Source organism: Protopterus annectens, chromosome 11.part0 (genome assembly GCF_019279795.1).
Source record: "Protopterus annectens isolate FY-2018-M chromosome 11.part0, PAN1.0, whole genome shotgun sequence".
In the NCBI taxonomy this organism is placed as follows: Eukaryota; Metazoa; Chordata; order Ceratodontiformes; family Protopteridae; genus Protopterus; species Protopterus annectens.
This window is the reverse complement of record NC_056745.1, coordinates 1075011846-1075039423: the sequence shown is the minus strand read 5'-3', so window position 1 is coordinate 1075039423 and position 27578 is coordinate 1075011846. Positions and strand designations below refer to the sequence as shown.

The 27578-nt window shown below is 38.7% G+C and overlaps 1 protein-coding gene across 2 annotated transcripts in view; it reads right to left on the bottom strand.

Annotated features, from left to right (window-relative positions):
• Nucleotides 1-718: 718 nt before the first annotated feature.
• RASSF9 (Ras association domain family member 9) overlaps nt 719-27578 on the bottom strand; it is a 114105-nt gene continuing 87245 nt past the window's right edge. For both annotated transcript variants that reach the window (XM_044088430.1, XM_044088429.1), the window contains one exon: nt 719-3283. In XM_044088430.1, the coding sequence (XP_043944365.1) occupies nt 2038-3270 (1233 nt within the window). In that variant the 5' untranslated portion in view covers nt 3271-3283 and the 3' untranslated portion in view covers nt 719-2037. The remainder of the gene's footprint in view (nt 3284-27578) is intronic.

The following is a 27578-nucleotide window of genomic DNA, read 5'->3' as shown; positions in this document are numbered from 1 at the left end:
GTGATGTTATTAAAGGTAAATTTGGCTGAATGCTAGGTATTATTTCTGAGATTCTTTACATAATTAAAAATGTTTTGTGGTTATACTTCATAAACATAGTAATTGCTTAGATTATAATTAACTCTGTAGGATTTCATCTTGTCCCTCCCAAGTTCATTACTAACCCTTTTAAGATTGATTACAGCACATTGAATTGTTGTTCTACTATTTCAGGTAATGAGGTTTTCTTTTATTGTAGAGTTTGTTTACAGCTGCATTTCACTGAATGGTTTTATTTATAAACCTGGCATAGTATTAGTGGCAAAAAGAAACATGAGCCTCTATGCAAGAAGTTAGAAGACAGCATGAACTTTGAATATATGCAACAGGTTTTATAGAGTGAGTGAGGGTAGAGAAATGCATACCTGCTTCAGAACCAGACACAAATAATTAAAGAAATTAACACTACTACTTCCCAAATGACAGAATTGACATATAGGGGTGCTCTGAAGACATATGTGGACTCACCCTTCATTTTAGAGAGAAAACTATGAGTACTCTGACATTGTAAATTGTAGAACCTTCCTTGTGTCTGTGTGAAAACAATATATATATATATATATATATATATATATATATATATATATATATATATATATATATATATATATATATATATATATAGAAAGAACTAAAGGTGTGTTCTATTATACTTAACTGCAAGAGGATTTTGAAGTTTTTACTTATTTAACTTTAACTGATAACTGGAAAAGTGAGCTGGTCAAAGGGCCCTTTTTAGCCACTACCCAGTCCAGTGTACAAAAAGAAAGTAAAAGCAGTCAATTAATACTGTTTACAGATACAGACAAATGACACAATACTTAACACACAAGCACACTGCACTTGTTGACAATGAGTATAGCAGGTGACATAACATAATGAAGTAAAATATGATACAGCTATAGCTGAGGCTGAACAACACTACAGACGATTATATACAAACATAAGAAAAATTCAAACACATAAGCAATACCACAAGTTATATCATTAAAACAACAGGAAAATGCACTCATGATCTGGTGCAAGGAAGGACCCCACCGATATATGTAAGTCTATACAAATGCACCAGTAATACGCCTACATAAAAATGCATGCAATGAGGGTGAATAAGTCCATTTACATTTGATTGCTTACAGAATGCTTAGTAGGACATATTTATATTTGCAGTGATATTTTCCCCTGGCTATAGTCAACATGTCTCCTCTGATGTACTCTGAAGAGAGTGGAGGCAGCCAGCTTTGGGAATAACATAAAAATCCTTATCTGAACAAAAATATGCAAATACTCATTTTGCTTATGCCAATATTAGCATTTATCTGCACATTCAGTGAAGGTCATGATAGCTACAATTCCCATCTACAAAGCATAATGAAACAAATCTTAGCAGTCGTTTTATATATTTTCTTACCTAAAAAGCTACAGTGGTCTGTTTGACATTTACGATGTCTTTTCTGTGGCTTGTGCTTAAAAAATGTACACACTTGTACAGATTTGTGACTCTTTGCACAATAACAAAATAAAATGGGACAAACACAACATACAAATAGTTTACATATAAATAATTTCACTGAGAATGAAAAAACTGTCTATAGTAGCATCTTGCAATTTTAGATGTGGGTCCTTGCTGATGACTTTAGAATACTGTAGTAAACCAGAGAATCACAAGAAAGTGACAGGGCTCCATGCAGTTCTGCTTTAATACATTTAGGCAGTACATCAAAATAATTATATCAGCTACTGTTACAATAGCCACGTTAAACACAATGAATAAGGTATAAAAAAGGTACTTCAAAATACATTTTCTTTAAATTACTGCTATAAACAGAAATATAAAATTCTGCTGTCAGACAAATGTTTCTATCTGCCAACATTCAAACAATTGTCCATCTTCCTGCTTGCTATGCTGTAAAGGGCAAATAAACTTTCAAATTTACTTGCAGCAGTTTGTTTTCCATTGTTAGGTAAAATATACAAAACAACATGGTGCACATATATGCATTATGTTGTTGTAAGTGCTGCTTCCACAGAGTCTTGGCTGTGAGTAGAGCTTATACCTGTGTCAGAGTCTGTATCATTCATGTCTGTGCCTGATGACTTATGAAGAAAATTGTAGGATGCAGCAACATTGCTTGTGTTGTATTTTGTTGACTCGTTTTCAGTAGTAAATTGTCCAAGACTACTTGTGTCTGAAATGTGGACTGAATTAACCTGCTCAATGAGTTGGTCATATTCTTTTGTTTTCATTTCCAGCAGTGACGCATTCTGCTTCAGTTGATCTTGGACAGCATTAAGCTGAGAATATAATGCCAAAGTGTCTTTCCTGCTTTTCTCTATTTCCTTCAGCAAAGTTTCAGGACATGTATCTTCCTGTTCATTGCTACAAGGACTGGATAAGTGGGGCAGGTCCTTCACTTCCGGATATGCACTTCTTGTTTCCATATCAATGTCTGTAGACAGTTTTTCTATTAGTTCATAGTAGCTCCTGAGCTGCTCTTCCAAGAGTAAAACTGCATCACCTTCACTGAGGCATTGTTCTGCTGTTGCATCGGCAGTATCACCTTTGCAATCAGCTGAAGCAGCATCTAACAAATAAGTGTTACGTACATAATTCACTCCATGCAGTTCAGCTCTAGTTTTATGCATTTTGGATTCATAATTCTCAATTTCCATGTCAAGTTCTTTCATTCTTTGAATCTGCTGGTGGATTGTGTGGTCCTGGGATATAATTAAATGTACAAGGGTCTCCATGTTGTTTCTGTCTTGCAGAAGAGCTTCCTGTTTTATCTTTGCCAGTTTCCGGAAAGCCTTTTTTACTGTTCTTTTCTGCTTTTCCATTGGCAGTGACTTTATGTAATGTACTGGCTTTTTTACAATTTGCCTGTCCTTGTTTTTCACAAGTTTTGCCTCTGCTGTTCTCCATGGCGGGAAGGGCATAAAAGCATCAGCCTTTACAAGAACAAAGTGAATGTTTGGCTGCTCTTCTCCCCAGACTCTCCAGAGTCTCCATATTCTTGTTTGAGGTGGTAGGATTCTTTCAAAACCTCTCCACTTCTCAACAATACAATACTCATTGGGGGCTCCTAACAAAGGCTTTTTGTCCCCGGCCATGGCATGATTATCTTCCAGTAATGCCTGGACTACTTCAGCACAAGTAGTATACTTTGTCAGACCAGAAACAATCTTTTCCTCTTGGCAAACCCATACCACAACTTCCTTTTCTCCAGATCCCATTTTTCTTCAGCAACTACAAAAAAAAGTAAAAAAAAATGTTATAACTGGATTAGCAAAGATAACATATGTTAACCACATTCTTGCCTACCTATCTCAAAAACATATATTTTACTCAATACATAAGAATAGATAAACCCATATAATAGTGGTTATGTTGTGGTGAGATAATTCTGAATATTATTTGAAGCAGTTAAAATAATTTATTAGTTACAGTTTATACAGTAATTAATTGGACAATAAAAAAGTACAGCTGTGTCAGTATGCTTACCATAACAGTTGATGTCTGAATAGAGGGATCATTGCTAAATTATCATTCCTTATCCATAAAAATTAAAAGCAGGTGGACCTTTGTCCATCCTTCCTGATTCTCTGGATTTTTAGGTATTTCCAAAGTGAAGCTGACCTCATCCTCTTCCCAAACTGTCAGCACGACATCTTGCTTTAAAGTAGGACTGGCCATACCATCTCAAATTCTTTTTTGACTAATAATATCACATAGAAGTGTGCCTTGCAAAGAACAAACTATGCTTCTGGGGTAAGATGCATGTCTCCCATTATACAATGTGTGGGACTTGTCTCACTAGGCCTAAACACGTATAACAGGGGCATTTGGAGGCACCCTGTAAAACTTGAGAGTAGGTGTGTGGGACAATGACAACTTCTTATTTAATATCCTTCTTTAAAAGAAAAAGGCAGGCAGAAGAGACAGATGGTTTCCCTCCTGTCAGATTATCACCCTCTCAAGATCATCAGTGAATTAAAGGGATGTCTAAAAAAAAAAGTCATTAAAACACAGACGGTCATTCCAGGACTCTGATTATCCTCCACCCAAGGTTAGGGAATGCTAACAAAGATACTGTCCTTCAATTACCTTATACGGCTAATTAATTGTTAAATAATCTATTATGTGTATAACTATCCCTGTTTTGTTGTAAGTTCACTCTTTTTACTGTAAAAAAAATTAAAAATCCACTTGATGTGAATTCACACGCTGGGCTAAGACTGAAATTGGTCAAGGGGGATCAGTGCTCTTCCCTACTTAGCAAAATGGAATAATATTTGGTTTGTTGACCGGGACAGCCCAGCTGGGATATTGCCCCTTTTCAGTGGAGCCCTGGGGAGAAAAGCTCCTCAATGGCAAAACATTAGCTAACTATAAGCACACAGTGCTAATGTGCTGCATTAGTAGGCAATGCATAGAAAATAATACATAAAATAACATTTACATAGCATATGTTAGATAAAGCTAAGGATACAAATATGTGTACATTAATAAATGTGAATGGTTACTTCTTTTTCAAGTGATTATCAGTAGATGAAATAAGGGACAGCAGAAAATAGAAGACCTGTAATGACAGAAAGAAAAGAGGGTAGGATTAAAGAAGGAAGAAGCAGGGAGATGTATGGGAGATGAAGCAGAGAGAGTGAGATGTATGGGAAGTGCTTACGGGTTGCGGGAAAGAGAATAAGAGATTTGGTGAAAAGAGATGGTTTACTGCTATTTTACAAAAAAAAAATGGTTTAAGTTAACATTTGACACAGTGGCAGATCCATATTGAAGTTAAATGAGTTTTTAATTCTGTCTGAAAAGCTGTGATGTAAGTTTTGATGCTAAGGTCGGGTGGGAGGGAGCTGTTTGACTTTACAATATATACTGTATACAGGGAATCAAAATGATACTTGATTTTGGAGATAGCTAAGTAGTTTGGTTAAAGAGATTTAGGTACTTGTCTTCATATGTATTTTGTTATTAAGTGGAGAAAGGCAGGAGAGAATTATTTGTATTGTTTAGTATGTTGTCGACTATATTAAGTTGGAAGAAATGTAAAGCATGAGTTAGTTCTAACCATTTAAATGAATGTAGAACCTGACAGTGATGACATCTGATGGGAAAGCTGGCACTGATTTTTGCATTTTTATTGTAGCATTGTCCAAGTTGGTTAAGTGACACTTTTCAGAGGTTTGTTAAAGCTGGAGCTGCATATATAAGTCTTGGCAGTTAAAGATACAAATTGTAATCTGGCTTATGGAGTGCATACTGTAATGATGAGTTTACTCACACAACTGTACTATGTTTAGTATAAAGAGTACAGCTGCAGTATTATTCCTCCTTACCTATGTGAAGAGTACTAAAGCAGTTAGCTACTGCTGTATGACAGTGGTCATAGGACACAGTGGCAAAGCTTGCCTTACTCCTGGACTGACTGTGCAATTTATATGGTTGTAAAATGTATGAGTAGTGGGCCAACTGGCTGTCACACAGATATTCTGAGCTAAATCGTTTCTAAAGAAAGCTGTTGTGATTATTGTTGCCCTGGTGGGTCATTCCTTCACTTGTCCTTCTAATGCTTTTTTGCATGATGATTAACAAACTATGATGTAAATGGCCAGCCATTTCAAGTGTTTGTTTGGACATTCATGTACTTTGTTTGCACAGCATGAAGGAGACACAACGCTGATCAGAAACTGAAATCCATAGCTCTCTCTGTGAGCAGTACCTGACATGCTTATGCACGTATATTAAAGCAACATCCTCATCCGCTTGTTTAAGTTATTAATATACTGGCAGCTGGGCAGTTTTGCTTGGGGTAGCTTCTGACACCACTTTTGGCATGTAGAGCACAGTTTTATTTCTAAGTTTTACCCTGCTCTTCTGGAAGACTGTCTGTGGTTCTTTATGTATTAAGGCCTGCAGTTCAGACATCCTCCTAGCAAATAAAATAGCAACCAGAAAAAAATATTTTAAGGATCAAACCATAAGGTTTCATCAAGGTGATGCGTTTCAGAGGGAAAAGGCCAACTTTTTCACCACAAAATTAAGGTTAAAAGCAGAAATAATTTTGGTGGGGAGAATGAGATGCACGTCTCCTTTCAGAAGATGCTTAACTGTGAAGAGGGTGAAAATGGGGACATCCTTTGGGAGATAAGCTACTGACAGATGCACATTCATAAATGTATAAGATAACCTCATGTGGGACAGCTCAGCTACATACTGTAGAAGGGTATGTTCTTTGGTTGCAGTAGGAAGGGTATTCTTAGAATTACATGGAAAAAGATAAACTCTTCCAGTTCACTCAATAAGATTTCCTAATAATTAGTTTCCTGACCTCTTGCACAATATGTAACACTTTCTTAGTGAAATGGGGCCTGTAGGGTACGAGACAAAGATGTTGATGCCACCAGGTTGAGGTTCCTTAGCTGTGGATGCAATAAAGACTATTTCTTTACTATTGGAAGGATAAAAATATTGGTAGTGATCTTTCTTTGTTTATTTGAATCATTTTATTGAACTATAATGACTTCATGCAGAGAGAGGGTTATCAGAATTTGTCTTGCTTTTTCTGTTCTTTCTTTTTGGAGCTTCTGTGAAAGAAAGACAGAAGCAATTACATTTGTAAATGAGTCTCTCTGTGCAGTGTGAGGAAAAGGCATTCACTGCTCAAGTCTCTTGGCATGGAAGTCTGACACATAACTTCTCGAGCCAGAAATTTATCTGTGAAGGTAACAGGTCTATTTCCATGGTTCTCTACCTCTTTCATAGGCTCTAGAAGACTTGTCCAGTTTCCATTTGTGGAGGTGGGATGAGGATTTGTTTAGCTTGTATACCATGAAGTTCTGATCTGAAGGGGAAGTATGTGCCAGAAGGACCAGGTCTTAGGTCATTACAACCAGTTTGCATAATGGATAAAAAAAGGGTCCCCCTGCCTACATGTGAATCACATCACTGTGGTGTTGTCTGTTACTCATTTCAATGTACTCGGGTGTGACACTGTTTTGTGTACCTACAGAGCTAGCAATAATGCCATAATTTCCTTTATACTGATGTGTTTGCCCACCATTGTGGAGCTTCAAGTGCCCTGGACTTTGCAGTGATCAGTATGCAACCAACAAACGGGTCTAGGACATCTGTTGTCAATGTCTGAATACTCTCTGGTGTCACAAATGGCATCCATGGGTTGGGTAACACTTGTAAGACTACTATCTGAATTTCTTGTTTATGTAAGGGTCAGTCAATGACAATACTTCTTCCAGTAGCTGCCAGTGCTCCTCTTAGAGATTCATGAAGTACCACTCTATCTTTCTTATGCACAACCTGCCCACTGACATAGTCAAAAATGTTGATAAGATACAGAACAGAGATTTCTTGAATGTTTACACTGTCAAGTATACCACTTTGGCAATGTGAGCAAAGTATCTTAAATGGTGGTCTTTTCCTGGGGCAATAATAACCTGTCTCTTGGTGTCTTGCATGGTATTTGAAGAGATATTTGAGGTTGCAGGTGTTACACAGGACTTATCTCAAGATCAAAAGAAATTTGCATGCTGGTACAGAAATAGATGGTATACAGCAAGTCTTTTTGCAACTCTTCTAAGGTTAGTGTCTGAATCCGCTAATTCTCTTGACAAAATTAAATGCAAATTCTCCAAGCCCTGAGATACACAAATAGTAGGGATAAGTATCAGTGAAACACTCAGGGCTCAATGGGAAGAGCAAATAACAGGAACTTGAACTGAAGGTACATCCTGCTCTGAAACTCAGGAATTGCCAGTCACTGTATGCTGGAATATGCAGGCACATATCTTTAATATCTATGGTTCCTAGTAGTTCATTTCCCATATTACTGTTTATGACAATAAATAAACAAAGAAAGGAGGCCTGGTGCAGCATTAGCCTTTTGAATTCTATAACTTTCAAAAACTTGCTTAGTCTGATTAAGCCCAAAATGAATCTACCAGGACCATCTGTGTTTGAAGCAATGAACAGTCTGGAATAATTCTCTTTACTTTGTTCTTTTTGAGGCACTCTTTATATGGCTTCATACAGTAAGAGTTTGCAAACACTGTTTGCGCTGTCTCTGTTTGTAGAGATGGAAGATATTCCTTGGAAAGGACAGAAAGTTTATGAATTCTGTACTATTAAAAACATCTCTTGGTATAATCTCCCTTATCCTTCTCTACCCATTTTTTAGGAAAGTCTCTCACCAAGGATATGAGAATAGGAGAGAAAGGAAGAGTCGTAAAGGAGGGGATACAGGGTGGAATTGCATAGTTAATACTGATTGTTTATTTCATAGGCAAGGGGCGACTTACCTCCCCTCTCTATAGCTTCATACATATCTTGATCTCTACTATTTTTTTTTTTTACCTGTTTGTTGTTTGGGTAAACCTACTGTAAAGAGCTGTCCCATTTGAAGGGTTACCAGGAGCTCTGTCTGGTTCAGTTACTCGATCAAAGTCACACAGCAGGCAAATGAAATAGAAGGAGTCAAACCCTGGAACCTGGGTACAGGAAGCAGCTCATTAACCGCTCAGAACTTTAGACCTAGTAAGTTAACTGCAGATTCAGAACTTTAGACCTAGTAAGTTAACTGCAGATTCAGAACTTTAGACCTAGTAAGTTAACTGCAGATTCAGAACTTTAAACCTAGTAAGTTAGCTGCAGATTCAGAGATCTTTTTAAAAGGATATTTTTGTTTAAACAGCTGTGGTTTCCTGAAGAACAGAAGTTATTTCTGGTTGGGTAATTACTGTTATACTGAAATAGGAGCAAATTAAAATTGTTTCACTGGATCTCTGGTCTTTCTCTCCCTTTTTTTCTCATTGAAAATTTCCTAGGAAGGGGCCCAAACAGCTCTGTCCAAACAGACATGTAGTAACTATTCATGTACTTCTTCTGTAGGGTTTGAATTCTCATCCAGGCAAAATTGCTTGCACACTACTATGCTTAAGGTTGCCCCCTACTGCTAACATCTTTGGCAATGTATCCACTTTTGATTGTATGTTTCCCAATGAAGTTTGAGTCAGCTTAGGAAATCATCAGGGTATTCAGTAGCTATATCCTCAGATTCCTACCTCTCAGCTGTCCCTGGTTTTCAGGGACGTCCCTGATTTTGACTCAAATTTTCACTCTGTCCCTCTTAATCCCCCCTAAAACTAGTGACTTTTGGAGGAAAGGTGGCGAATTACACTTAATGAATAATGACAATAATTAAGAGTTATAAACGTCTTTTACTTCAGAAAATGTGTATTAATTCACATGCTCTGATTCTGTCAATGTTTCAAGTTAATAGCACTAATATTTTAAAAGTGTCCCTGATTGTCCCTGAGTTTTTCTTGACTTGTCCCTGATTCAGGTGAAATTTGTCCCCACTTTTTGAGAGGTCTGCTCGGATTGTTTGAGGATATCTCCCTGGCATAATATTATATGTGTTCAGCAATTAAATGTTTTAATGGAAAGAGAGGGAGAGATGCATAGTTTCTTATTTATATGTTTATGCATGTATGCATGCATGTATGTATGTATGTATGTACTTGTTTAATTTATTTATTTACTTTTGCCAAATCAATCCCCTTTTCACTTGGGAGAGTGCTGAGACAAACATCGTGGTTAAGTTATTAGCAGCGTCTAAGTATTCTACAGCAGGGTGTGTTGCAGGGTTGTTAAATTGATCTTTCTATGAGTACAATGTGTGTGTGGTTTCTTATGTATGGCAACAAATCCTTCTATATTTACATTAGGGAAATAAATAATAACACTCAACAATGATTTGAACTTATTCAAAATGCAACCACCTATTCTGACCTGGAAGACATTGCCAACACACTATCAAATAAATTTAGTGCAACCTTTACACCAGCGATGACTAACCAAGGCCCACTTATCACCAAAAACTCAGACTGTCCATTGTCAATAAAGATCACATAGAAAAGATTTATTTTATTTATTTTTATTTTACATTTGTTGACCGGGCTAGTCTAGCTGGATACATGTCCTTTTTCAGTAGAGGCCCGGGGAGAAAAGCTCCAGAAGAAAAGAAGGTACATATAAAATACAACATAAGTAAATGTTATTAACATAAGAATATAAAAAAAAAAAAAAACAATGGTTTTACATACAGTTTAAAACAGGTACAAAACTTATGTAGGTAGTCTAACATGATTACATTGAGAAACCTTAAGGGGAGAAAGATCATTCTGGGCTGGGTAGTGGCTTAGGTGGTCCTGGACATTTGATGTTAGTCTGGTTTAGAACAGGGGCATAGCCAGTGGGACTTAAGGAATTCTTTGAGGTGATTTTTGAATTGATTAAGAGAGGTCATGAGTCTTAGGTTGTTTGGTAGGGAATTCCAGGATTTTCCAATGGAATTGGCATAGAGAGCTTCACCTCCCGAGTTGTTAGATTTAATGGTCTGTACCTGGAGACTTTTAGATGATCTGAGGCACGCAAGTTTAGAATAGGGGGTAAGTATTCTACTCAGTGATGGGGTTTTGTCTGGTTGGTTGATTATTTTAAATGCTTCAGTGAGTTGATTGAGTTTGAGAATATTGGGTAATTCTAACCATTCAAGTGTCCTTAGGTTTAGGCAGTAGTGGGTACGATAAGGCATTCCCGTTATAAATCTGGCTATATGGTTATAGGCTGTAGAGAGTTTATTGAGCTCTCTCTTGTTAAGGAAGGAAAGTATCGGGGAGGCATATAGGAGGGTGGAGAGGAGGTGGGTGCGAGCGATAGTTAGTTTGGTGTGTGGGGTTAAGAAGTTCTTTATTCTATACATGGACCCGAGTTTCTTGTTTACCGACTTGATGGTCAGGCTGACGTGGGTATCAAATTTAAGCTTGTGGTCAATGGTCACTCCTAGTAGTTTGGTGTGGGAGACAGGTTCAATAATGGTGCCATTGGTGGAAGACACATGGAAGGTTGGGTTATTGGCATTTGGAGGTTCTTTTCCTTGGGAGGTAGTTACAGTGGGGAAAAATAGTAGTAACTTGGTTTTGGTTGGGATGAGTAAGAGTTTTAATTCTGAGAACCATTTTTCTACTATGGTAAAGCAGTTTTGAGTTGTAGCTTGGAGTTTGGCGAGAGAGACGTCAGAGCAGATCAGGATGGAATCATCTGCATATTGAATGCAGGTGGCTTTGGGAATGACTGAGTGAAGATCATTTATAAAGACAGAAAAGAGAAGGGGACCGAGAATAGAGCCCTGGGGAACACCAATATTATTGGGGAGTAGGTCTGATAGCCTGTTTTGCCATTGAACAGCTTGATTTCTACCAGAGAGGTAAGCATTAAACCAACTTATAGTTAATTTGCTAAGATGAAGGGTTTCCAGGGTTTGGAGCAGCTGCTGGTGATTGACCATACTGAAGGCTTTCGATAGGTCAAGAAAGAGAGCGGAGGATATTAATTTATTATTGCGGTTGTAAATGACTGAGTCAACAAAGGAGAGAAGAGCAGTGGTTGTGCTGTAATGGGGGTGAAAACCATGCTGAGTGTTAAACAAGAGGCTATTAAGGGTAAGGTGGCTTATGAGTTGTTTGTGAACACAACGTTCCATATTTTTGGCTAGTGGAGACAGTATTGCTATGGGTCTATAGTTAGATGTGTCCGTGGAGGTCCCTCCTTTGTGGAGAGGGATGATATAAGAGATTTTCCAGATTGAGGGAATGGTAGCTTCAGTTATGGTTCAGTTAATCAGGATTGAAACGGGATATGCTATGGCATCAGATGCTATTTGTAAGTATTTGGCTGGGAGTTGGTCAGCCGCTAGGGTGGTTGGTTTGAGTTCTTTCAAGAGAGTACGTATATAGGAGGTAGATGTTGGTTGTAAGTTACAGGAGGGGTGAGTTGGGTCTTTAGTTAAGGTTACAGGTGAGGGAGTAGAGGTAAGCTGACTGGCTAGGGACTGAATGGTCTCAGTAAAAAAAGAGTTAAAAGTGTTGGCTATTTCTCCTGGATCTTTCCCTATGAGTTTATCAGGGCTGGGGGTGGTAGATTTACCTGGATGAAGGAGGTTGTTGAATCTATCCCAAAATTTTTTAGGGTTATGCTGGTGTTTATCTTGGAGGTGACAGAAATATTGTTTTTTATCTGAAGTAATGGCTGCTTTGGTTGAGTTTCTAAGCTGTAGGAACTTGGTGCGATCTAGGGGAGTTTTAGTAGCTCTCCATTTGTTCCAGGCCTGGTCTCTGAGTTTAATTTTGGTTTTAGTATCTCTTGTTAGCCAAGGTGCGATTCGTTCCTTAGTTCTGATTAGTCGCTTTGGGGCATGGGAGTCAAGTATCTTGAGGAATGTGTCATTAAAGTATGACACACTCTCATCTAAGGGTAAAGTTTTTAGGATGGACCAATTACATGATTTGAGGTCTGCAAGAAATTGGTCTGGGACAAATTTCTTATTATTTCTAACTAGTCTGTCTCCAACTACCTCTTCAAACTAGACCCACATCATGTCCATTGAATCTAGTTAACTTCCCTTGAAAGAGTATAGTAAGGCTTACTTTGGCCAAGGCCTTGAACACCATACCTCCTACTGAACAATTAGCAAATTAAAGGCATTACAAATAGCTCTGACGTTAAATCTTGGACCATTCACAATGTTAATATGATTTTTTTGACAACATTTGGTTTGATTAGCTTCACTAGATCCAGTCATACGTGTGTGTATGACATATCATCTAAATTTATTTTTATCTAATCAAAAATCATTGAAAAAATTATTTAAAATGCATTTTATCTAAAACACATTTCATTGAATCACATTTCACAGAAAATTTCATACACAGCAAATATTCTTCAAAATAATTTTGATTTTTGACCGGGGTAAGTCTTGCAACACCACCATGTGAGGGTTGTTTCTCGCACATACCCTTTATTTAAATATACTAACTCAACTGTTGCAAAACCACAGAGAAAAAAGAAAACATCACACACAGTGAATCTCTCCAGGTGCCCAAACACAACCTTTTAGAAGTGCAGTACAACAAAAGAGAGAACATTGGCTAGGTACAAACAGTATTTTAAACTAATTTGCCTTGTAGTTCCTATGATCCTAAGATCCTAAACCACACCAGCAGTGATTGCTTACAACCTTGTTCAGTTTTCTATGAATTGTGTTTCAGCCAAATGTGGTTTAGATGAAATGTGTTTTCAATTAACTTGCAATTACATGAAAAGATGAAAAGGTAATCAGATGAAATTAACTGTACACACATATATATATATATATATATATATATATATATATATATATATATATATATATATATATATATATATATATATATATATATATATATATATATATATATATATGTATCTATATATCTAAATCTATATATATATATATATATATATATATATATATATATATATATATATATTTATGTATAAACCAATAACTCAGGCAGCAAACACCAATATATAAAATCGAATAATAAACAAGGGTACGCAAAGCCAACATAGTAAATTAATACTTTATTTGGAACAAAAGTTTAGCGCTTTAGTCCCTGATTCATGGGACTGATTCAGAACCTAATTAATACTTTTGGGGTTCAGGTGCCTTGGCAGGGAGACATTTTCCTTTGATACATTTACTTGGTGACACATGGGCTGAAGTGACATTCAGCTGCAGAGAAATATGGCTGTTGTGAATTCTCTGCAGGAAAAGAGAAGAATGTAGTGCCACACCCAAAACTTCAATAACCAAGTGCACAAGGGGGGGGGAATAATGCCTGTGGCCCCAAGACAACATGAAAATGCAAGGAATATAGCAGGCAACAGAAGGCTGGCCAGAGGGCATGTCAGTGGCAGTAAAAATGCAAACTACAAGGGGCGGTGCCTTTATAATTGGTGTGTGTGTGGACAAAGTACAGTTGTGTACACTTACCATAAATGTAGATGTTTGAGTGTATTCCCTGTTACAGTCATCACATTTGGGTTATCTGCCTGCAAGCGGCCTGAATACCAGAGTCTTGTATTCCTGTGTCGGATACTGTCTCTTCTTCCATGACGTCAGGTCATCAGGGGTATAAAACATGCAGCCGACGCCATTACATCAGTTTTTCTTGCCCCAGATGTCATGTGCCCCCAAAATGGGATGCAATTATATGTTATGTCACACCTCCATCAAAAAGCAAATACACCAGAAAGCCTAAATGCACCAAACAAGAAGGAAGGGTAGAGCCAAAAGAAGTCAGGGGGGCTGGAGGGAAGGTAACCAGCAATGCAACAGTGAATACACTCAAACATCTACATTTATGGTAAGTGTACACAACTGTACCATGTTCTTTGTGTTTCACTGTTGCAGTCATCACATTTGGGTTGATTTCCAAAGCTAAGGACGGGAGGAGGAAGTTAGAGAGCATTAGGGCCAGCTATTAAGCCCTGCAAGACTGCAGTGGCAAAATCAGCTCTGCATTTAGAAAAAATAGGCATGTGGTAATGCTTGGTGAAGGTATTTACAGAGGTCCAGGTAGCAGCTTCTAGGATGTCCCTGGTAGGGACTCCTCTGAGAAAGGCTGTAGAGGTAGGTGCAGACCTGGTGGAATGTGATTTTATCCCTTGTGGGGTAGGTTTTCCATGGTGCTTATAGCAGAAATGAATGCAATGGACTATCCATTTAGAAATGGTTTGCTTTGAAATGGCCTTCCCCTCTGCCTCTGCAGCAAAGCCCACTAGCAGCTGCTCAGATTTTCAGAGAGGCTTAGTCCTGTCCAAATAAAATCTAAGTTGTCTGTGCACATCCAGAGAGTGCAGTATTCATTCTCCTTTGTTTTGTGGATTAGGGAAAAAAGTAGGCAAATGAATGGACTGATTTAGGGCCACACTAGACACCACCTTGGGCATAAAAGATGGGTTGGTTCTGAGAGAAAACCTGTCTGCATGGAAGATAATGAAGGGTTCTACTGCCACAAGGGCTTGTAATTCAGACACTCTTCTTGCTGAAGTGATGGCTAGAAAAAAGGCTGTTTTCCAAGAAATGAATTTCAACTCAGCAGTTGCAGCTGGCTCAAAGGGAGGGAGAGTAAGCTTTTCCAATACAAAGTTAAGGTCCCAGGCTGGTGTAGGGGCTCTTCTGGGGGGGGTCTTAAATTTTTGGTCCCTTTAAGGAATTGTTTTAGCAGGGGGTGAGAAAAGAGGGGTGGCTCAGTATTATAACATGCTGAAATGGCAGAGGCATGAATTTTAATTGACGGGAAGGATAGGCCCTTGTGGAGCACTTCTGTTAAGTACTGAAGAATATGAGGTAAGCTCGGCACTGTTGTGCCTATCCCGAGTCTGGCTCCAGGAACAGTATCTTTTTCCACTTTTCAGTATAGGATTTTCTAGTACTAGGCCTCCTTGCCTACAGAATGACATCTAGCACCTGCTTACTGAGGGATGCTATTGGAGAGCTCAAGGAATTAGCCAGGCTGCAAGGTTCAGGGTTTGAAGCTGAGGGTGCAGAATCTGGCCCGCCTGCTGGGACAGCAGGAAAGGGGTTTGAGGCAGGTGCCATGGTTCCAGTAGTGTCATACTGCACAAGAGGTGATACCAGTGCTGGCGTGGCCAGTCTGATGCAATCAGTATTGTCCTTGGCTTGTCCTGTTTGATCTTTTGCAGAACCTTCGAGAGGAGAGGCAAAGGGGGAAAGGCATAAACTGAAAGGCCTTCCCAGGTAAAGGACAGGGCATCCACTTTCCAGGCTTGACTGTGGGAAGTCCTTGTGCAGAATTTGTCCAATTGGTAGTTTTGAGGTGAGGCAAACAGGTCTACCTCTGGAGTCTCCCATTTGTTCCTCAAGAGGTTGAATATTTTTTGTTCCAGCTTCCATTCATGTGGGCCCATGAGATTTCTGCTTAGGTCATCTGCCAGTGAATTTAGCTTGCCTGGCAGGAACTGAGTTTGCAGGTGCACTTGGTAGCTCAAGGCTGTGTTCCACAGAGCTATGGCTAGTCTGCAGAGAGGGTACTAGTGGGTTCCCCCCTGCTTGTTTATGTACCACATAACTGTGGTGTTGTCTGTCTTTACCAATAACTGTCCTGGAAGAATGTGGTCTTTGAAGGCTGTCAGGGAATTCTGTACAGCTAACATTTCTTTTTGGTTGATATGCAGGTGCATCTGTCTCAGGTTCCATTTGCCCTGAATGCACTGCCCTGCCAAGTGAGCCCCCCATGCATAGTCTGATGCATCTGTTGTTAGGATTTGGGTGGCAGGGGGTAGAGTGAAAGGGAGCCCCTTGTTGTGGTAGCAGGCCTCTGCCCACCAAAGGAACTCTGTCTTTATACAAGGAATGATAGGAATCATTGATTCCAGGTCCTGAGAATGTTGACACCATAGGCTTTTTAGATACCATTGTAGTTTCCTCATATGCAGCCTTACATATGGAATTAGTAGAATTCAAGAGGCCATGAACCCCAGGGCTTGCAGAATTTTCCTTGCAGATAGCTGGGTCTTTGTGGCCAATAGTTTGAAGTAGGTTGTCAAGTAAACTTGTTTCTCTGGAGTGAGGAAAGCCATCTGGGAAGTTGTGTTCAAGCTTGCTCCCAGGAATACAATCTGTTGGCAGGGTACTAGGTGAGATTTCTTTTCATTTATGGTGTACCCTAGAGAGGTTAGAAGTTTCTTTATGAATGCCAAATGTTTTAATAGCAAGTCCTGGCTTTCTGCCTGAATCAGACAATCATCCAAGTATGGGTGTATTTGAATTTTTCTCTGCCTGCAAAATGCAATGGCTGGAGCTAGACACTTTGAGAATGCCCTAGGCACAGTAGATAAGCCAAAGGGAAGTGCAGAGAACTGACAGTGCATGGAGCCTGCCCTGAAGCATAGGTATTTTCTCCAAGATTCCCTTATTGGAATGTGCAGGTAAGCTTCCTTTAAGTCTAAGGTTGCCAACCAGGCATCTTTGCCTAGCATAGGAAGCATCTATTGAAGTGCTAGCATTTTGAGTTTTGGGATTACCAAAAAGGTGTTTAGAATAGGGAGGTCCAGGATAAGACACCAGGAGCTGTCTTTTCTGGGTACCAGGAAAAGTCTTGAATAAAAACCTTGTCCCCTTTCTTCTCCTGGGACAGGTTGAATAGCCCTGATACTTATAAGAGAGACAACCTGCTGTTGGGCCTCTGCCCACTGATTTGGGGGTAGGTCTGGCCAGCCATTTGGGGTTGGTAGGGTGTGGAAGTGGAATCTGTATCCTTGGGAATCTGTTCAAAACCCATTTGTCCTGGGTAATGAGTTCCCAGTTTTTTGCATGCAGGGTGAGCTTTCCTCCTAAGGGAGCAGGCAGTTGAGCAGGGCTTGAAAGGGTTAAGGTTAAGTCATTGTGACATTTTTCTGTAGGGGGTGCCCTACTACTCCCTGCTTTGGATGAGGGAGCCCCTCACTGCTTAGTCCTGTGCATAGTCTGAGACTGTAACCTCGGTGGTCTGTTGTTCCTGGGTTTGGACTGCGAAGGCCTGGAAGAGACTGGAAAAGACCAATTCTTTGAAGACCAATGCCTACTAAATCTGGGAGGCTGTACTTGCAGGAAATCTTTAACAGTTTGAATAGATTTAGCTTTTTCCTCCATCTTTTTAAGGACTTATTCTGCGTTGTTACCAAACAGGCAGTTTTGGTTTAAGGGAGCATCCAGTAATTTGGCTTTAACATGATCTGGCAAGTTTTGCTCCTTAAGCCAAGCATGCCTTCTAAGTACAAACCCAGTGATAGTACCAACTTGCTCTGCAGAATGCATTAAATCCTATAATTCTTATGTTCAATACAGTCAGGGATCAACATAATTTTCTGTTTAAGTAGTCCCATAATATGATGCTGGTAGTTTAACATATGAAACTGGCAATTCAAAGCCCTAATTGCCAAAGTAGCAGAAGTGTATACCTTCTTACCCTATCTGTCCAAGGCTCTAGAATCTCTATCAGAAGGGTAGGATGTTTGGCAGCAGTGGCCTTAATGCCCTTTGGTCCTTGGGAAATGGTTGTTGGATCCGCAGTAGGATTCTTGAAGAGGAACTTGTGAGAGTCAAGTACTCTGTAATACCTGTCTGGTTTTCTGGGAGCTGGAGGTAAAGTGTCTGGGGAAAGGCTAGTTTCCAAGAAAGCATCATCTACAATGTCCAGAACAGGAGGGATAGCTAAAGGCCTGTGTTGAGGAAGGAGTAAGAATTCCCTAAGCCTCTTTTTGGAGTCAGAGTAATCCTGGCTTTCCCAGCAGAAATGTTCCCTAAGAGTGTGCAAGGTTTCACCAAAAGAAAAATCTTCTGGAGGGGAAGCAGAAGGAATGGAATCCTCTGCATCAGAATCTTCATAGGTAGATAAAGACACATCCTGGTAATCAGAAGAAACAGAAATATCAAATTCCTCATCAAAAGAATCAGAAGGAAATCAGTTCTAGGTCTCTTAGAGGGGGAAGGATGGCTTTCCCTAGTTAAAGTAATAAGGTCTTCAGCCATTCTAAGCATTTGTTTATTAGGCATATGAGCCTGAGCATGCAGTTTGGATGCCAGTTTTCTAGGCATGGTGAGAGTTTTAAGCCTGGATGAAGAAGATAACGTCGGTTTAAAATGCAAGTCTGTAGGCCTGAATACACCCTCAGAAGCCGGTGCTTGCACAGTGGCTCTGGACTCATCCAAGGTAGAGACATCCACAGGTTCCATAGTCGAAGAAGCATCTCGCGGCATACTGGACTCTGAATGGGTCTCAGTAGAGGCCTGCAAATCTGAAGTAGTGGGTATCAGGGTCTGTAAAAGCGCCTCACTGAGTACCGGCGGACTGGTGACTAGCTTAAGGGAAGCGTCGTCGGCAGTTTTAGACCTATGCGATTTGTCTCTGTCTTAATCCTTACGTTTTTTTGGAAGATCAGTAGTCGTATGGCTTGCCGAAGCCATTTTGGAGTACGGGTCGGATACCGAATACCAAAATAATTTGCTGCAAATATAGCCCAACAATGAATAGTTCGGGGGTTGAACAAGGCACAAAACTGACAGCGAGGGAAGTCTTGGTCTGGGCCTAAGCACGGAATGCAGTACGAATGAAAATCTTTATGTGGTATTTGCTTTCTACAAGTAAGATAATTGTTAACTTTTACTGACAGCTGTAGGAGGAAGAAAAATGATCCCCAATGGGGTACTTATCTTTTTTTTTTTTTTTTTTTTGAAGACTTCGGTTCTGAAACTCAAAAATGAAAATTTCAGGAGTCGGCCGATCAGCACTTTCAAACTGCTTCTGCTTCAGGCACCGCACGACAAGTAAGACTGATGTAATGGCGTCGGCTGCATGTTTTATACCCCTGATGACCTGACGTCATGGAAGAAGAGACACCATCTGACACAGGAATCCAAGACTCTGGTATTCAGGTTGGCTGTGGGCTACCTGCAGGCAGATAACCCAAATGTGATGACTGCAACAGTGAAACATGAAGAACATCTACCACTTTCAAATTGTCTAGGGAACATTACCTAAAATGCATACTGGTGCATACATGAGACTACAGTACCATGCAGGATTTTCTCCATGCTGTAGCCCACTTCTACATCTTGTAGTTATTTAAGCATGTACTGTACACTGAGCACAACACTCATTACTTCTTCTGCCCCCATGCACTTGGTTATTAAAGCTGAGGGCATGGCAGTGTATGTTTCTCTCCATTCACAGGGAATTTACAACAGACATATTTCTCTGCAGCTGAATTTCACTGCAGCCATGTCTACCCAACCAAATGTACCATTGAGAAATGTCTCGCTACCTAGGCACCTGAACCCATACTTTTGATGTCACTTCCTTTTATATCATAATGAAACAATCATCTGTTAAAACAAGCTAAGTAATAAATTAACTCAGTGCTACTCATTAATTTAAAGGTACAGCTCTCAAATAATATAAATATCCAATCCAATCCAATATCCAAGGCAAATATAAAAACAAAAATACAAACTGAGTTGAAAACCTATTAAATAATAAAATGCAAGTAAAATAACATCAAAGCCTGGCTGCTCTCAGTTTCATAACTGGTTTATTAGAAATAAACTCATTGAGCCCAAGATGGCAACTAGCATTAGTTCTCAACTGCCATAATAGTTCCTTATACGCGACTGTCAATTCCCATTCTCCTCCTCTCAGGTCCAGTGTAACTTTAACTATTATAATAAATTTGAATTTTTCAAAAACATTACAGAATGTTTGTATAATACACTTTTTGTATTACAAGTGTGAATGTCATACAAATGCTCATATAATCTTCTGTTAAGGGACCTCCCAGTCTTTCCAAAGTAGAATGACACTGTGTACACTTGGCTGTATACACCACTCGCTCAGTAAAACAATTCCTCCTAGATAACTTTACAGATTTTTGCAGAATGTCCAGATTTTTGCCTCATATTTTTGTCCTTTTTTCATAAAGTTGTGGGTTTCTGGCAAATTAATGGCAAATCATTAAAGATCGAGGTTAGAAAATAATGACAGACATTTGAGTTTCAAACTTCATACCCTTCTGAAAATTCATGCTAACACACAACCTGTTATTAAATCAACATTAGAAAATGAAGAAACGAACTGAATAACGTAACAATTTATTCAAAAGGCAAAGCTGTCAGGTACAAGACCCTTCATCAGTGGTCAGTGGTCTTGTACCTGAAAGCTTTGCCTTTTGAATAAATTGTTACGTTATTCAGTTCATTTCTTCATTCTCTCGTGTTTTCATGAACTGTGTTTAACTCAGATTTTTGATTTTTTATCATTCTATCAACATTCTAAGTTTTAAAATTGTCCCTATTTTAAGGTCTTTCTCCCACTTTTACTTTTGGCTTTGTCCAGATTTCTTGCTCTAAGAGGATGAGAGTTATGCCTCAAGTCATACATAATGAGGAAAGAAAGGCAATAACACTCAAATGGAAATCCAGAACACACACACACACACACACACACACACACACACACACACACACACACACACACACACACACACACACATATACACACAAAACAGCATCCATCAATCTACCTATCTGTGTATCTAGCTAGGTATTTTATGTATGCATGTGTGTGTGTGTGTGTGTGTGTGTGTGTGTGTGTGTGTGTGTGTGTGTGTGTTACATACATTTCTGTGTGTCTACATGTGTGGTGCACACATGCATACATTCATTCAATTACATATATACTGTAGGTCCAATGGGAATGGTTAAAAGGTGGTTTAGTCAAAACAGAAATTTCAGACCAATTTAACTGATTCTAATTTCATCACAGTACATCGTTTCTGCTCATGGCTGATGAACAACGAGATTAAGGAAGTTTTTCCTTTTCCTTTCTGTTTTGCAAGCTTGTTGTTAGTAAACATAATTATATATACATATATATCTATATCTATATATATATATATATATATCTATATCTATATCTATCTATATATACACACACACACACACACACACACACACACACACACACACACACACACACACACACACACACACACACACACATATATATACACACACACACACACACACACACACACACACACATATATATATATATATATATATATATATATATATATATATATACATATATACATATATGGGGGTTGAAGGATACAACATCATCTGCTGTGAAAACATCTGTGTTACTATTTTGCTGTTTTTTTTTTTTTTTTTTTTGGTAAAACATTCAAATGATGCAGTTTCATCAAGAGAATGTTATTTGACATACTCTTTTAATGCTTTGTGATAATCTCCTTTCTCTGTCTCTCTACATATATATATATATATATATATATATATATATATATATATATATATATATATATATACATAAATATGGATATAGACATCTATATCTAGATCCACAACGCACATATATATATATATATATATATATATATATATATATATATACATACACTAATTTATGTAAGCATGTATGTTATATGTGTGTGTGTGTGTGTGTGTGTGTGTGTGTGTGTGTGTGCATTAGTATGCATGACTGTTCACGTTTACATATCCAAGCTGATATCCAGGTATTTATAAATCTGATTTCTGTGCTGCTTTTCCTGTACAAATACTGAAACTACAGGTATAGATAGTCCACTCTTTCTTTTCTTTTCTTTGTGCTACAAGTTAATACTAACAGCATGCATAGTAGGTTTGTGCACTTCAGAATAAGATCTCTCCTTTCAGTTCTCCAAATATGCAGAAGAGCATAAACATCGAACAAGCATTACTCAAGACCATGGCCTAAAAGAATAGAACCTATAAAATAATGGTATTGAGTCCTCGTGGTTTACTGGCTTGTTTAAGTAGTGAACATAAACAGAATGCAGGCATCTCTAACAGCAGTAGACCTGACACACAGCAACAATGTGAATCATTTTGGCAAAAAGTGCCAGTCAGAAATATTAAGTATAATTTCAAACTGACTTTATGTTTATACAGTAATTGCTCTACACACTGGTGCTGTTGTCTTTTAGAAAACTTAAAAAAAAAAAAAATAAAAAAAAAAAACAAAACTGGATTTATGCATTTTCTGTCTTGCACTATTAACCAACTATTCGTATAGGGTGGACAGTCATCTAGAACCAACAGTTCTACACTCCTTTCCTGTATCAGAAATTCCTTGAACTTTCTCATGACCTGTGTCAGGCTGTCGGGCCTAGAGTTACTAGTTTCCTGCATTCTACTGCAGTGTGTAATCTAAAGTGCTGTTTCTATGTAATGTCAGGCTTTTTGGCCTAGCGTTATCAGTTTCCTGTATTCTGTTGCAGCGTGTTATCTATAATGCTTTTCCTATGTAAGCAGTCCTCCTCCCACAGACTTTTTACATGCACTTGTTAGAGCTGCAATTGTTTTTCAACTCCTTCAGTATTTAACAATGCAATCCTACCCACATTTCTGTGGTTAATTTTCTTAGCAAATTCCTTTGTCTCAGCTACCAACACATATGCCATACCTTTCTTCTAAATTATTCTCACTTCCTTCTCTCTCCAGCCCTCATCTTCTACAACAAAATAATTGTTTATCTAATATGCCAGGTGGAGTTGAGTGTAGTCTCTACAATTGTTTTTAGAGTATAGAAGTGCAAGTAAAAGTAATTCCCTTTAATGTGTATAATAAACGTTATTATATCATTATGATATATGATTGTTTTTTTTTCTATGTACACTCAAGTACCTAATCTTGTCATTATGTTCCTTGCTTCTGTCTGTTTCTCTTGAAAGACACCACCCCAGTTCAATCACTACTGCATCTTATTCATGTCAGTACTGACAGACTTCTGACTACAATGTTGTTTTATTTTCACAATACCAAATTCTTATTGGATTTGCTTTTGACTTATTGTTAAATTCCTTATAATCTTCTTTTACAGACATTATTTCTTCTAACCATGCTGTTCTTGAGTTGTCTTTGACTTCACATGCACTGCCCCCCATTAGGAATTTTGTTTTTTATCTGGAAAGCTTATAAAGCTGTTCACTTTATTGTGAAAATTAGCAGCTCTACACTGACTACCCCAGTTAGTCTACACTGTGCCAAGTTTTGTACCATCATTTCCAGCTACTCTGACTTCACGCATGGTCTGTGTTTCTATAGACTTGGGGGGGGGGGGGACCTCTGCTTCAAAAATGAAACCACTGGTACTTCAAACAGCCACTTTAGTATTCATAACATGATCGCCGATGTCAGAAACATGTCTATTTTCTTCTGTCTCATTTTTTTCATCATTTTTAACTTATTCGTTACCCAGGGAAATAAACAGATCTTTTATGGGCTCTTTTCATGTATGACTAAGGCTGAAATATTAAGGGTAGGCACAGTGTATATGGGCAGGTATATGGACAATTTTTTTTTATGTGCCACTTAGCATCCAGGATATATTCTATCCCACAGAACATTAAGCAATGAGGATGTTATGTGAGCACCATATTCTTTAAATGAGGATGTTAAGCGAGCACCATATTCTTTAAATGAGGATGTTAAGCGAGCACCATATTCTTTAAATGAGGATGTTAAGCGAGCACCATATTCTTTAAATGAGGATGTTAAGCGAGCACCATATTCTTTACATTGTGCTTTGCTTAGCATCCTTCTGCACAACTGACTGCATTTATATCTCCTTAGTACAGTGCGGATGTAAATGCAGTTGGACGCTAAGAAGAAGGACGTTAAGTGGAGCACACCTGACCAACATGTTTTTTGTGATGTGATAGGAAATCGTGTACCTTTATAAAATCCGCAGGAAGAACATGTAAAACTTTGCAAGAACAATAGCCAGAGGATTCACCACTGTAAAACCATGAGACTGTCACATTTATCATCAAGTTACCTTAACACCTTGTTTAAGTCCTTGGTCAGATTTTTTACCTCTTTGCTTGCACCTTCCGCATAATTATACTGTAAGCTGTGATTTCAGCTATCTCTGGAAACTGGGATAACCTGTAATACCTGTGCCTCCATCTTCATTTCCATTTTCCCTGTGTCCAACTTCATTTGGATAGCTCTTTATGCTTTTCACAAACGCTGCTTCTCGGGAGGTGTATGTCCACTACCATATATGTGCACTACCATACATACTGTATATGCACTGCCATATATATCTGAACACCACCATACATGTTAAACTTCCCAGCCAAGTAGCTCAATGCTCTGCAGCGTGGGCACTCTTTGCTCTGAGCAATGCAGACTTGCAGGTGTTGCCAATACAGTGAGCTGGAATTCCTCAATGCCCCATTGCAATTGACCTACTGATAGCCACTGTCCCCCATTTTCCCTTGCCAGGTCCCTCCAGCACCCATGTCACAAACTGATGTTGCCAAATCAAATTCCCTTTATATGTAGCAGTGTAATATAGATATATATATATATATATATATATATATATATATATATATATATATATATGATTCAACAGACCTGCATAGTGTCCGTTGTTTCCTTGACATACTCTGACTTCTGGATTAACATCATTCGTATCAGTGAACATAGTGGATTTAGGGCAGCACTGCACAGTGGTAGAGGATGCCTAATATACTGCAATGGACCTCTTGGAATCTGGTTGAAAATGTCCTCTAAGTCTCCATTATATTTTTTCACAGCTGAATGTTTAGTGATGGCAGCAGACAATCTGAGTAGGTCTAGGACAGACTCTTATAAGTGGATGCTTTACAGGCAGGTTTTCCTGGACATTGTCCATTGGTGAGCTATTTTTCAAGTATAACTTTTTGCCTCCCCTCTGAGCAGACAACTTCCCATGTTCTTTTCTAGAATGCCAAGTCCTCTGACATGGGGAGTAGATTCCGTTGCTTTTATTGGAAAGAGGTGTTGCTGTATATTTATCCCATACTTTCTCTGTTGCTAAGAGTCCAACACAAGATCATGAGGGTCAAGCCCAAAATCTTGTTGAATCCCTTTTGGTCCAGACAGCATTGGTTTCCCCTTCTATTTCACCTGACCAGGGGCAATCATCACAAGTTACCTCACAGGATGGATCTTCTCATACAGGACAATGGCTCTCTCACTCACCCTCATCATCTCACTTTACAGTTGACTCACTGCGTGACTGGGTTTTTATTCTTTTTTAACAACAGATTTCTGAAGACATGCTTTGGGTTTTACAGGAGGCCAGAAAGCCCAACATTAGAACATCTTATGTTTTTCTACATGGATGGTATTTTCTGTTTGTTGTCAGAAACATGAACAAGGCCCACTTTTAGTGGGTATTCCTACTGCTCTTTCTTATTGGTGTGAATTGTTCAATTCTGATCTTGCAAACTCATTTGTTAAAGCTCATTTGTCAGCCACTTCTGCTTGTCTGCCTTTGGATTCACCACTTTCATCTAGATTTGAGATTAAAACAGGTTTTAAAAGGTGGTCTTCATATCAGGCCTCCAAGAAAGCCAATTCCTCCTTCTTGAGAACTTAGTTTTATTCTTGAAAAATGAACACAGACAACTTTTGAACCTGCAGCTTCTTGTACCTTGAAGCTGTATACCTGAAAGTCTATTTTGTTAGTGGCTCTGGCGTCTGCCTGGAGAATATCTGAACATCAGGTGCCAATTGTGATTCCACCTTTTATAGTTTTTTTATAGAACTAGGATGTCTCTTCGAACCAATCCTTCTTTTATGCCTAATGTGTTCAGTGTCTTGTCTTTGAATCAGACCATTCCTCTTCCTTTGTTTTTTCCATACCCCCAAAATAGCAGTGAGAGGGTTCTACTTTCTTTGGATTTTTATATACAGCTAAGCTCAGATATTATTTAGACAAGATGAAAGATATTAGGAAATCTGCACAACACTTTGTTTCTTTACATGCCATGAAAGTGGGTTTGACTATTTCTAACAAACCACCTCTTCTTGGATTTACAAACCATTTCTTTTTATTCATCTTTTCATGGCAAACAGCTTCCTCTTTCTGTTCATGCTCATTCTGCTAAGGTAGTAGCTTTTTGCAAGGGTGTTGAAGTTGAATCCATTTTGGAAGCCGCTACCTGGTATTCTGTGTATACCTTTCCTAAGCACTACAAGTTGGATGTTGTTTCTAGGGCTAGAACAAGTTTTGACAGGTCCATCCTCCATGGGATTTTGGAAGGTTCTTCTGTTGCTAGTTCCTCCTCCTTCTCCTTCTACCCTCTTCAGTAGCTTTAATAGTCTCCCTTTTGTAATGAATACTGCATCAGTGGCAAAGAAGCAACATAATACAGTTGTATATGTCCTACTCTTCACTGTTGTGGTATTCCATCCCACCTTCCTTCCCTCTGTTCAGGTTTTTTCTTTGCCCTCTGGCTGAGGGGCCTTCATTTCTCCAATTCTCTTCTCCCCTTTCTGGATGCACATGTTTTATTATTTTTCCTCATGGGTTGCTCTGATTGTCCTAGGGCAATTCAGTTCTGAAGATTTGGTGCTCATATGTCACTTATGTCCCTTAGTTCTTGGATGTAGAGCATATGTCTGATGTATGGCACTTGGATGAGTCTAAGGCTTTGGTGTGCTGGGCAGACATGCAGTTATCCTCAGCAGGATATCCCTTTTGTATGGAATAATGCATCATTGAAAACTAAAACAGCTACTGCTACAGTAAGTTTTTACACAACTGTAGTTTATTTAACTAATGATGACATAGGTTCATAGGTTCATAGGTTCATAGGTAGGTACTAGGCTATTAGCCCTAGGGCCTATACAAGCCTAGCCAAAAAGGTACCCTGGCTTTCCCACCCAAGAAATTATTTTCCTGTGCCCCTGTCAAGCAGAACCACAAAAGTGATCCCCAGGGTGAATTTCTTATTGTAATTTGTGCGGAAACCATGCAGTTCATCAAATGTTCAGAATACACAAATGTTTTAATGCAGGCATTGCAACTTGAATGTTGCTTTGGTCACAGAATATCATCATTAGTTAATGGGATAGCGCTGTGAAGAGTGGGAATTTCTTATTGTAATTTGTGCGGAAACCATGCAGTTCATCAAATGTTCAGAATACGCAAATGTTTTAATGCAGGCATTGCAACTTGAATGTTGCTTTGGTCACAGAATATCGTCATTAGTTAATGGGATATCGCTGTGAAGA